Source organism: Acanthisitta chloris, unplaced genomic scaffold, assembly GCF_000695815.1.
Source record: "Acanthisitta chloris isolate BGI_N310 unplaced genomic scaffold, ASM69581v1 scaffold31943, whole genome shotgun sequence".
In the NCBI taxonomy this organism is placed as follows: Eukaryota; Metazoa; Chordata; class Aves; order Passeriformes; family Acanthisittidae; genus Acanthisitta; species Acanthisitta chloris.
In genome coordinates, this window is record NW_008664781.1 from 27,095 (window position 1) to 40,361 (window position 13,267).

The 13,267-nt window shown below is 37.9% G+C and overlaps 1 protein-coding gene across 1 annotated transcript in view; it reads left to right on the top strand.

Moving 5' to 3' along the window:
• Positions 1–2,060: 2,060 nt before the first annotated feature.
• The window catches only part of LOC103799195 (protocadherin Fat 4-like), a 33,858-nt gene continuing 22,651 nt past the window's right edge, over positions 2,061–13,267 (top strand). Inside the window, exons 1-14 of the mRNA XM_009071499.1 lie at positions 2,061–2,198; positions 3,462–3,506; positions 3,881–3,979; positions 4,686–4,775; positions 4,900–5,010; positions 5,698–5,814; positions 6,466–6,556; positions 7,087–7,199; positions 7,427–7,600; positions 8,043–8,171; positions 8,420–8,575; positions 9,563–9,731; positions 10,633–10,766; positions 11,816–12,763. Of these exons, the coding sequence (XP_009069747.1) occupies positions 2,061–2,198; positions 3,462–3,506; positions 3,881–3,979; positions 4,686–4,775; positions 4,900–5,010; positions 5,698–5,814; positions 6,466–6,556; positions 7,087–7,199; positions 7,427–7,600; positions 8,043–8,171; positions 8,420–8,575; positions 9,563–9,731; positions 10,633–10,766; positions 11,816–12,763 (2,514 nt within the window). The remainder of the gene's footprint in view (positions 2,199–3,461; positions 3,507–3,880; positions 3,980–4,685; positions 4,776–4,899; positions 5,011–5,697; positions 5,815–6,465; positions 6,557–7,086; positions 7,200–7,426; positions 7,601–8,042; positions 8,172–8,419; positions 8,576–9,562; positions 9,732–10,632; positions 10,767–11,815; positions 12,764–13,267) is intronic.

The window sequence follows — 13,267 nt, forward strand, 5'->3', positions numbered from 1 at the left end:
AGGCAGTAAACCCTTAGATTGCATCCAAGCCTACTCCATGTAATGCTGTTTTAAACCCTGAAAATTATGTTGAGGTTGCCACCATGATAAATGTCTTTCAGCTTGATTTGAACTGTTGTGTGCAGCTGGTTTTACATGGCATAACCTTGTTTACCTTGTACTGTTTGTGGAAATTGTTCCTCTGTGTCCTTTGTACATGACATTTCCTTTTCTTTTCAGAAAACACAACTATAAACTGTGATGCAACACCCAACCGACTCCTGCTGTCAGGCTTTTCGGATGAATATGAAGGTAAAATCAGGATTCTAGCCTGGAATTGCCCAATTTGCTTCTTTAATGCTCACATAGTAATTTTATAATCTGTATTATTAATTGATTTGAAATAATCTGGATAGAGGCTGGATGCAGCAGCTGCCTACATGACATATTGCCTAGTAGGATAAATGAATATAAACCCCAAAATTCTATGATCCAAGGATCTGAAAAGACAGAGGAGGCAATGGGAAAGGAAACAAGTACAGAAAATTTGATGTTCCTGCTTCACCTTGCCCAAGTCAGGATTTGAGTTCCCTAACAAGCTCACAAGGCAAAGCCTAAGGTTATGGCCATAGCCCTTAGGACCTCATGATAGCATATGTCAGGCCCATGCTGACAATCCACAGGCAATCTTTCCTGCTTCTGGCTTTCAGCCACATATGGAAACAGTTAGAATCCACAGCAACGTGGGGTTTTTTTCCAGTCACTGTTGAAACATTTCTTTCAGAGCTGTAAGAGCATCACTCCTGTATCTCCCTCTTGCATGGAGATAGAAATGAAAACAATTACCTTTCACATTGATTCCATTTAATTTTTAAGTATCTAGCAGGAATTCTGGGCCTTTGTGTATGTTAGATATCTGAATGAACCTGCTGACATCTCTGATGAATAAGCAATAAGGACAACCAGCTTCAGTTTTTCCTAGTACTTTTGTTGTTCTCTCTCTGCTGGAAGAAATATTATTTCCTAGGCAGATGCTTGATATATCTTGTCTGAATGTATCCAACTCTGGATGGAGAATTACACAGCCTATCAGCAGACAAAGATAGATTTTGTTTTCCTAGAATATTTTCTTCCAGCAATTCCAACCCTGCACACAGCAGTGTGATACCATACACTGCTGTGCCCCTGATCACAGCCCAGTGGTTTTGTGCTCACTGTCAGCTGACTTGGCTTTCTCCTCATATGCAATTAAAGCCAGTGTCTTTGGGCTGTGAGTACCAGCATTCTAGACACTCCTTGTTGTTGGAAGAAGACAAAGTTGTATTCCTTTAGACACTTGGAGACCAAGAAGATAAGTCTGTATGTGGAGATTAGAGATGGGACTGTTATAGAACGGGTTTACTAGCTTTATTTAGTATGATGGAGTACAAAAACAATGAAGGAATAAAGAAACACAGCTAGCAAATTTCCTAAAAATCATGAAAAACATTTGAGGTGTTCAGGAGGGATTTTAAGGGGGAGGAGGGATTATGGGTGTGCAATCCAGATAATGTGTTCCATGAGAAGATAAGTATGATTGCATAAACACAAATATATTGTTAACATGAGTAAGGGAACTTTACTAAAGTTGCCACACTGGTTAGTTTAAAAAGACACATTTCAAACACACTTTCAAACACAGATTTGGTGTTTAACCAGGCAAGTTGTACTCTCACTACTGAAATGACAGTCAGTCTGACAGGAATCCTGATAATTACAAATAACAAGTCTTCAGATTTTTCAGGAGAATAGTTCCTAAATGCATGGCTGTATAAAATCAGGTTCAGATTGATTCAAAGGTTGCAGCATTTTGTGTTCTGTGCAAACAGTAACAGATTAAAGGAAGGGCCAAAAAACATATCAATACACCTGTCCAGTCCTTAGAGGAACTTCAACAGATCTTATAGTTTTGCTGAAAATGCCAAAATAATATAAAATGGAACCCAAGGTAACCACTTGTCAATACACATGGAATGAACCTATGGATTTCTTCTCCATCAAGCAATATAACTTGTTACACTTTCTCTTACAGGTGATATAGAATGGATTACAGGTATCCCACCCGATGCAAACCTGACATTAAAACCACTGCTGTTCCCTACAAATCGTGGCTTCATAATTTTGGATCTAGCAGTGCAACAGTGAAGACTCTTAAGGCACTGGATGTTGAGGCTCTTAAGGTATTATTTTTCCTGCCTATATAGCCTAGGATTAGGTTTTCTTGACAGGTGAAAAAAAGTAGCACTAAGACAATGCATTTGAATTGTTTGTTCTCTCACAACATAGGTTGGTTTTTCAAATAGGTGACTTGTTTCATAATTTTGGATCTAGCAGTGCAACAGTGAAGACTCTTAAGGCACTGGATGTTGAGGCTCTTAAGGTATTATTTTTCCTGCCTATATAGCCTAGGATTAGGTTTTCTTGACAGGTGAAAAAAAGTAGCACTAAGACAATGCATTTGAATTGTTTGTTCTCTCACAACATAGGTTGGTTTTTCAAATAGGTGACTTGTCAGAATAGAATTCAGTATTTACCTCTCAGTTATAGCTGTTAAATGTCTTTAGTTTCCTGTAACTGTGAACTTTCTGGCATCTGGCAGTCAGGCTTTTTCCTAATCATGTATTGTAATGAAAGCTGTAAATATGCAGTTCTGAAAGATGTCACTTGTCTTACAACTCAGCTCTCAGTAACATGAGTTATTTCATCAAAGTGAGATTGAGCAGCTATAATTTGGCAGAAGGTAATCCTTAATCATATGAATATTTATACAAGCACTTAACTTCACACATGAATAAATCCATTTGCCTCTGCTGTTGATGCACAAAAGGATGGATCCTTCTTCCTAGGCCATTCTTGCTCTGTAGGACTAGGAAGAATTTAGAAAGCAGTATCAATGTTTATTCTGGCTGAAGTTGGCTCTAAATATGAAAATGGTGTAGTACTGCAGAGTAAGCAGAGACAATTTACTATAAAAGTACTATTTCAGAGTAGTAGTGGATTGGTATTTTATACACTGCCATTTCAGAGCAGCACTGGACTTGACAGAATTGAACCAGATATGTTTTAAAACCCACTGTTAGAATCAAGGATTCTAATTGTTGAAAATTTACTTAGGACATTTTCATTTGCATTTTCGTTTGGATATTTTCCAGCTGGATTAAAACACTTTTTCTGCTTCTTGCACATGTTCCCCTATTCTCCGTCAACTTTCTGTCAGGGAGAATGGTCAGCTAGTCTGGGTAGGTGGATAGCAGATGAAAGGCAGTCAAATAAACTTTGAAACTTGAACTACTTTGCTATATATTACAAGCAGAGTATTTTGGTACAGCACACTTGAGGATTCAAGTACTAGAAGTCATTTTCTATAATTTTGGCATAAAAAATCTTTGTCAATCGTGAGCTCATAGATTGCATAATTTATTTGTTTGTTTGTTCATTTTTAGAGTGACTTTGTCTGGTACACTATTGTTTGCCAGAGGATTGGATCAGTAAGTAAAAACATGTTTTAACGACCATATTTTTGGTCTAAGTTTAGTGCAAATTATTATTTTCTGAAATGCTATTTAATTTAAAGCTATGATGCAGGGAGTTCAGAGTACCTTGTAGAAGATAATTTGTTACAATCTGCCAATTGTAATGAGTGTTTTTGTTCACAGAAAACCTAAAGTTAAAACAAAACAAAGGATTTCACAAACCTTTTACTCCATTATAGGAAATGATAGTCTAACTGCCTCACTACAGTTTTTAGAACTGAGGGGTTGTGTCTTTGAGGATCCCATTTTATATGATGAAATAAAATGTTACACTATGCTGCTGCCTCACTGTTGTGATCTCTAACGTGTCTTGTGCTTCCATTATGGAGATTGACGTGATAGAGAATGAACGGAATGTACAAGTAAAAGATGTAAACGACAATGCTCCAGAATTTCTACAGAGTAATTATAGCACTTCAGTATCAGAGGTGGGTTATGGCAAATGGTAATACTTTCTTCTTGTGATATTTTTAAATTGTTTTTTGGGGAGGTTCTCATGTAACCACATGGATATCAGTTAATTACATGCACCTTATCTATGCCTTCCTGTGGGTGTCCATGCTGGGCTGCATGGACAGCTGGGGCTGTGGGGTAAAGGACAAACATTCAGCTACCCAACCAAAAATGGCAATACGAAGTGGTTTGCTAAGGAGGTGGCACAACTCTCCCTCCCTCAGGCTGAGAAAGTTGGGGCTGTTGAGCCTGGAGAAGAGAAAGTTGTGTGGAGATCTCATGGCAACCTTCCAGGATCTGAAGGAGTTAAAATAAAACTGTAGAGGGTCTCTTTGTCAGGAACTGTAGTGATAGGACAAGGAATAATGGGTTCAGACTCAGGGGAAATTTAGGTTAGCTATACAGAAGAAATTCTTTACTATGAGGGTAGCAAGGCACTATTACAGGTTGCCCAGAGAAGCTGTGGCTGCCCCATCCCTGGCAGAGTTCAAGGCCAGGTTGGATGGGGCTCTGAGCAACCTGGGCTAGCGGGAGGTGTCCCTGCCCATAGCAGGGGGCTGAGCTTAAAGATCCCTTCTAACCCAAACCATTCTGTGATTCCATGAACTTTCCTGCCCAAAGTTAGGAAAGCTGTCAGAAGGGGCTTGTGACTGAGCATTTGATGATTTTTATTTTCTCTAGGTAGCTGAAATAGGTTCCACAGTTCTAAAAGTAGAAGCCAGGGATAACGATTTTTCACCTGAATTCAGCATCCTTACTTACAGGCTTTGGGTGAGTGCCCTTTGTTGGAAACTATGAATTGATTCTTTATGAAAAATAGTCCAATAATAAAGGTGGTAAGAGAAAAGAATTTCATTGTTAATCATGTAAAATATCTGACTTATTAATTTAACAGGGTCCAAACTCTGAATACTTTTATATAAAGGAAGGAGATGGGAATGTCCTGGTGAATAAAACATTGGATTACAACAAGGTCAACCTTTTCAATTTAACAGTCCAAGCCAAGGTATGATATAAATGAAAAGAATGAGACCCACAAGGGTTCTGCAATGATAGTTCCTTTTCTATAACATCCCAGTTTCTGCAAATTTACAACTTTGGGAGTGCCCAAGATAAAAGTTGTGTCTGAATCTTGGTTTAGCCTACAGACAATGTAGCATGTTTTTAATATTTGAGGCATTGTTTCAGTTTCCTCTCAGACACCAGCCCAAGTTACTTTCTGTGTTCTATTTCTCTAAGTATATATATTCTACATATTTATTCTCCACTATGCTAACACATATTTGCCTATTCATTCTAGTGGATCTGTTATATTTTTGCTATGTCTTAACAGGGGATTTGGGTGTGTCTTTCATATTTAAATATGTATGTGTTTTAATTTATTTTTAGAACTATGAAGTAGTTTTGCTACTATTATTATGGTATCTAGCAAATAGTACAACTGCAGCAAATGTACTTTTACTACATTCTACCTGCCTGATATCAAATCATAACTAAGAACTACTACCTTTTGATACTTTTATTCCTAGAACCAGATTTCCAGAAATGGAAAAATCTGTCAGGATGGAAGTTCTCAGGTTAAAACTGCTCAGACCCTACAAAATACTTGTAATAATATTCTGCTGTGTTGTCTACTGAAATATGACTCTTACATTACAGTGCTTCTTATTTTCTTCTTTCCCTTGGGATGCAGGAACAATTTGGAAACCAGAGTGACACAGCATCATTGATAATTCATGTACAAGACTATGATACATTGAATCCCTATTTCACTCAGTCAGTGTACAATGGAAGTATCAGTGAAAACAAGGTAAAAGCTTTTCACTGAGTGCTCCAAATGTAAAGAGGTTATCCCTATCCATACTGCTGTTCTTCCAAGGATTCTTCAGCACTGAGCAGCTTAAGATGGAGGAATGCTTTGCTTTGTGCTAACTGTATTATCAGAGTAATCCACTAAAATTAAAATAGTTATTTATCCTTATTATCCCTTTGTCATTATCTTCATGTTAACACATTTTAAAACACATATACTTTTATGGTTATACCTTTGGTGTCCCATTTGTTAGAAGTTCATCTTCAATTGTCTGAAAGGAATAACTTTAGCTCTTCTAAAATGTTTTTATCTTTTAAATTACTGTTTTTCATAGGGATGCAGGATAGACTTGTGTTGTTTTTCAGGAGAGGAATGGAACTGAAATATTCCATGTTCTTCACACAAATTCCATCTGTGACTGCAGCTTCACAGTCTGGTGTTTCTCAACTGTGTCCAGCCAAGTGTTTTGGTCTTAGTTTTCCTCTGTAAAGCACATATGGCAAAGAAAGATTTTATTTTTTTTCTGGATCCCAGTGATTAAATACATGTTGGTGATTTCCTTAATCAAAATTGTGACTTACCTAATGAAAAAATGTTAAGTTCATGGGTATTTTTTTCAAGTTAATCAAGTTAGTGTATGTTTTCTAGACGGGCCCTCTGACTATTCTCCCAGAGAACATATTAGCTCGAGATGGAGACAAAGGTATAAATGAAAAAGTAGTTTACAGCATCAAACTGGGTAAGAACCTTTATTAGCTTTTAGATATTCACTTGTTAATTTATGTCTGTATTATTGAAGAGAATGATAAGGAAATGCAGTGTACATTCAGATGTCTTAACTGCATATACCTTAACTACAGTGCTGCTTTGTGGGCTCAATCAGCTTAATTTCAGTTATTTATTGCAGGGTCCAACTATTTCTAACGTGTTTAGATGTTCTTAACCTCCCTGCAATAAACAATTCCTGATTGCAAGTGTAAGCCAGTTGAATTTCTATTCAGGACCATCTAGAGCAATCAATTCCATCAGGAGCTTTCTCCTTCTGAAGGAATCATCAAAAGCTCACGAAATGCTTAATTGAGACCCTTGAAGTGTGAATGAATTTCCTAAGGCTTGTTTTGAGGACAGTGTGCTTGAAACAAAAGCCTTTTTTCTGGAATGTCTATTCATTTTTGCTATGGCTGAGAAGAAAACAGTCATACAAAGGACAGATCAGACTTACTGTTCTGGTTCATTCTCACTAACCCTTTGCAATTTGTTGCTTTTCAGTGAACCCCTCAGCCTACAGCAACAGCTTTTCAATCAATGCAGACACTGGAGAGCTGGAAGTAAAGACTGCAGTTGACAGAGAAATATGTCCATATCTAGTGGTGAGCATTCAGGTAGGGATTGTTTTAGTGTGTTAACACTGAGTCTCAATTTCATAAAGTAATAAGTAAATCCAAGCTGCTGTTAATAGTATTTCTTATAGTCAAGTTCAAGGGCAATTGATATCAAGGCTCCATCTTGCCTAGGAAAAGGCAAAATAAAGGAAAACCTCATTAATTGAAAAATATGCAGTTGTGTCATATCCTTGAATTAAGCTGGAACTATAAACTCTGTTTTTTAGGCAGCTCAGCAAGACAAGATTTTCAAAACAGCTGATGCAATAGTTGTGGTTACGATTGAAGATGTGAATGACAATGATCCAGTACTGTCACAACCCAGTTACAATGTCTCACTTGTAGAAAATTTCCCAAATGGGATGGAAGTTCTTCGAGTAACAGCTACTGACAAAGATGAGGTAAAAAGTGTTATGGTTGCTACAAATGCTGCACTTCTGAAATATAACATAAAATGCATTTTCATTCTACAGGTACAGTGAATAGAATTATTTTTACTGATGCCCTAATATACTTAAGCAAAACAAACTCAGTTTCAGTTCTTTAAGGGGCAGAGTACTGCAGCCAAATAATAAATTTGAGCTCTCTTTGGAACTCCTCTGGTTTGCATAAGGTCCCAAATCTGAAACTACCTAAGTGCAAAACGGGCACAAAGCTGCAAGTTGTCCTCAGCCTCTTTGTTTTTTCTTCCATGTTGTTTGCTCCTCTCCCTCTTTTTGGAACTGTAACCTCAATTAAACCAGAAAATTGAATGTTCTCCACCTCAAAAATAAGAAGGAAGCATTGTAAGGGCCTAGCTCAGTGATTGTCCTATTCAATAACAAATATCCTTTCTGTTTGCAGGGAGGCTTCCAGGGAATGCTCATTCTCACTCCAGATGACAGTCCTTTCCAGCTGAGTGAGGCTGGAATCCTAACTGTGAGGAACTCTACACAGTTGGATAGGGAGAGAATACCATCTATTCACCTACAGGTATTAAAACTAAGCCTGCTCCTTTCCAAGGCAGCCTGAGGCAAACAGGTGATGCATGCTCTGTGCTGGCAAGAAGCCACTTCCTAGTGTGGATCAGCAGCTTACTAGAAGAATCACATCTAGACTTTCATGTTAAAGCTATCTGGAGGGAAATACCACAAGTGATACGATTTACTTAGCTTGTCATTCTTGTTCATCCTTACTACTCATAGAACAAATGCAATAATTTCACTGTATCATTTTTCAAGGTCACTGCTAGAGATCATTTACCACCTTACAACAAGGTGCACTCTGCAATCAACATATTGTTGCTAGATGAAAATGACAACAGCCCAACCTTTAGAAATACACCATATGAACAGGTTATTTTTCTCAACATGACTTCAGGAACGGCCATTCTTCAGGTACTAGAAATACTACATAAAAGTGACATTTTTTGGTTGAATGCATGCATGAGTCCTTGCTTAAACTTGGGTAGCAGTCTGATTGAATTGGGGTCTTTTTTGAACTCCTCTGGAGTCAGAATCCATCTCTCATTTCAAAGCTTCCACCTATTGATATTCCTTAATCACAATGTCCTGGATGCTCTAATCATATCCCAGACCAGAGAACAAATGGTAAAGTGTCTTTATTCTTCATCTTAGATATTGTGTCCCATTCTGAATTCCATTAATATAAGACAGAAAACCAGATTCTCGTATTTAGTTGTTGCGAGGTGTTTAATGAAAACTGAATGTTGTTAAGAGTCCAGGAATTGAAATAATGGTAAAATTCTTTTGAAAGGCTGCTGAATGCTGAAGAATAGTGGATAATTTTAGATACAATATACTTTTTGTGATATAGAAGACCAGTTAACTAAATAAAACAGGAAATAGGAGCTGATATACATATGGAGTCACTATCAATGCTTATACCCAGGTGTATCAATTTAATGTCTCCTGGTGAAACCTCTTGAACAATCTACCTCCAGTGCCTTTGGAATTACTATGAAATGCAGTTTCTGAGATACAAACTTGGTGCCATTCACATGAGTTCCACAGGAGCAGGATTTTGCTCTCACTGCTGGAATAATACTGTGTATGCAGCACACAAAGAGAGGAAGAGAAAGCTTCCTTACTGAGGTTTAACTCAGGAATCATATAGGAAGTAGACAGTCAAAGGAATAACTGAATTTTACTATATATATATATATGGCTATATTTAGCTAATTTTATATAATTATCCAGTACTATTATTTGCTATAAATAAGAGGAAAAAACCCCCACAACTGATTCCTAATTATCTGCTACCTAAATACTTTTCTCTGTGAACTGCACATGAATGAGTGATTCTGCGTTACTTCATACAAGCACAAGAAATTAGAGTAAAATAATTAATTTTTTTTTCTCCAGGTTGCTGCTGCTGATCCAGATGATGGTATAAATGGAGAGATAAGCTTTATCTTAGCTGGTGGCAATGAAGAGGGATATTTTGAACTGAATGCATCCACAGGACAAATCATTTTAAAATCAGAAATCTATGACCCTAAGGAGTTTGTCTTGTGGATAACAGCTATCGATGGTGAGATTTTAGGAGAGGTCAACACAGCTGTTACTGGTGCTGAGTTTTGGGTTTGTTTTGTTTTTTACTTGAAGGAATGCTGTTCAAATGGATCCACAGGCTTGATTTGAAAAATACCAAATATTTTTATCTGCTCTTGTTTGTTGAACAGATATCGTCTTACTCATCCAAAGTAATTGCTGCATCTCTGGTAAAACTCTGCTTCCTGCCGTTGGTGTTATATCAAAACTGTTTTCTCTATGGCTGTGGGAGAAACGTGTGAAATAACATATATTTCACACCTTCCTTTAACTGGTTGACTGGTGGTGCACAGCATAGAATGCGGAGATTCAGGCAGAAGTTAGGAATTTATAACTCACTCATTGGCCAACAAGCAGTAAAAGAAAAGTAAAATGTGCTGAGTAATTTTTGTTGGCACATCCATGTGGGTAAACTGGTACTGCCAAGCCCATTTTTAGGATGCATATCACAAGCAGCACTTCCTTAGCCATAGTTATTCAGAGTTTCTTTGTTTTAAAAAAAGCAGCAGAGAACTCAGTGAACATTCATGATCTGAATAAGGACAGAAGTAAATAACCTAGGAATGGTATCCCACTTCTGGAAGCATGAGAATACAAAGTGGTTTTAACCTCATGATTTTTCTATGGTTTGGTCAATATGAGCTTTGTGCCTTCAAATTTATGATTGCCTGGATAAAATGGGTACTGGGGGCAACATGGGTACAAAAGGGATTCCTCAGTCCATCCTTTGATTTTGGTTAGGACCTCTTGGGCAGTACCGTAACAGCAGCAGTAAGGATTAAAAACACCAAGTCATCAACAGTGCAAAAGTGGTTTTGGTGGGGTTTTTAGCAGTAGGTATTTTGTGCATCTGCTGGGAAATTGTTTCCTTTTGCTTGCAGGTGGGACCATTCCAAGAAGTTCATCAGTGCCTGTACAAATCTCTGCAGTTGGAGATTCCAGACCACGGTTTCTTCAGAAAACATATAATGTGTCTGTGGAAGAAGAGCTGGTGGCTCCTGTTGAAGTAGCACAGGTAAGAACAACTTTATTCCACCTCTTGTATAGGACACGACAGATATAAGATAATCCTGTCATACATATGCTCTAAATGTCCATGTCCCCCTGAGTTATGGATAACTAGATACTGTGATTTCTGCATATCAGGCTTCATATATAGTACTGAGTATATCCCTCAGGTGAAACTTGCTGACAACAAAGGCTATTTCTTCCATTGCAAACCTTTAAACAGCATCTGCTACCATTTAATGTTAAAACCAAACAAAAACAGAGCAAAATCAAACCCCCACATGAACAAAATAAACCCCAGAGCTGCTTGAGAAAGTAAACTTTCATGCTTAGTCCTTTGTTGCCTTTGGACACTCTCCAAAGCCTATAGTGGCCCAAAGGCTGGGATAGGCAATATTCCCTCATCTGTTGGTGATAAATCTAAACCCCTGTGAACAGGATATGAGACTTCTCATCGGAGAACTGTCATGAAGGCATTTTCAGAGAAGGCTCTAGAACTTGCTCTTCATATTGATCAAAAAAATGCTCAGACAAGCAGGTCACCAGAATGCACTTTGATAGCTTCTTCCCAGGTGCACTTCTGAAGACACAAGGGAGGTCTCATACCAAAGCAGTGAGTAGATAATGTGGTTTAGTGTTTTGATTTATTGACTTCCTGAGTTAATTTTTTACCTTTTCCATATAAAGAAAGGCAGAACCAAAGGTTAAAGTGCAGTCTGTTATTTTTATTATGTATTATAGATATTCACATCTCTATATTAGTGATGTTCCAATAAAAGTTCTCTCCAGCTGTATTTTTGTGTATATTGTGGCTTGATTTTTAGTTCTTTTAATGAATTTTTATTAAAGTTTCTCTGCAAATTTTCATTTATTCATGAATTTTTATTCATTAAAAGAAGTAAAAAAAATCAAGCCACAATATCAACCACAAGTTGATATCAAGCCACACTATCAACAATAAAATGAGTTTGGACGCAGTTAAAACCATTATTCTCTTTTAGACAGTGGTTTATTTGTTTTAATTAATTTATTGATAGTAATCTATGTCTTACCCAGGTAGTGTATCAGCATTTACATCCCGATATCCCAATTAAGTTTCAAGTGCTGACACAATCGGCTGCATTTGTCATCGATGACAAAGGAGTCATCTCAACAAAAACCAAACTGGACTATGAATCACAGAAAAATTACACACTAAATATTTCCCTGTCGGATGGAAGTACTACTGACTATGCTACAGTGTTTATCCAAGTGACTGATGTTAACGATAACAGCCCTGTGTTTGATACAATCGACACCACCATTTTCATCCTGGAGAACAAGCCACCCGGAACAAGTGTCACCAGTGTGTCAGCTAAGGATGTGGATGAAGGCTTTAATGGATTAGTGGTTTATACTCTGAAGGGTGGAGAAGGAAAAATGGATATTGACACCTCAGGATTGATTTTGCTGGAAAAGGAACTGGACAGAGAAAAACAAGGCCTTTATAACTTAACAGTGATTGCCAGTGACCAAGGCCAACCCGTGCAGTCAACAGCTCTCAATTTGACAGTCATCATTGATGATGTGAATGACAACTATCCTGTCTTCTCATCAAGTATCTCTCCTGAAGTGCCAGTCCCTGAAGATGCAGTGCTGGGAAGTGCACTGCAGAACCTATCTGCTACTGATTTGGATGCTGGGGCCAACGCCGTCGTGACATACAGAATCGTTAGCCAGGAACCTCCAACCTCCCCACTGATGTTCTCTGTCAATGCGAGCACAGGCGAGCTCAGCCTGATCCAGAGGCTGGATTATGAAACCATAAAGCAATTTCAAGTAGAAGTGGAGGCATCAGATGGAGGTCAGCCAAGTCTCAGCAGTAAAATAGTTGTGATTGTGCAGGTACTAGATGTCAACGATAACCCACCAGAATTCAATCAGGCAACTTACCACATATCTGTGTTCGAGAACCTTCAGAAGGGTAGTCCTGTCTACACATTCAGTGTTGCTGACAAGGATGAGGTAGGTACCAAATTAATCTCACTTAATACCAAATTAATAATACACAATTAATACCAAGTGGTAGTAGTAGCAGATGGGCAAAGGGAGATTTCATAAATGGTTGCCACTAAGTATGTTTTGGGTCACAAAAACTTTATCTTGCTTTCACTGGAGCTAGCAATAAAACCTGCCTAACCAAGGAAGTTCAGACCTCGTACAAAATAGTTTCCTAGCCGTATCAGAGAAGCTTCTTTCCCTCTGCATATGTGATCCAGAGAAAGGCAGTTTTAAAAGCTGATAGAGTTGTTTCTTACTTAATAGGAAATCACAAAATTTGTCTGCTTCATAAAAGGTTTTGTTTCTTTCTCCCCTTATAAGTACATTTCATATGTAGCTGTGGCATGGGGGAGCTGCTTTGGACAAAAAGATTTTCTATAATAATCTTGCTCATGTCAGTTTGAAAGCAGCATAAATGCTTCTCCCAGTTCTCCTCTGAGCTGTGTTGCTGCTCCTCACACCATGGGG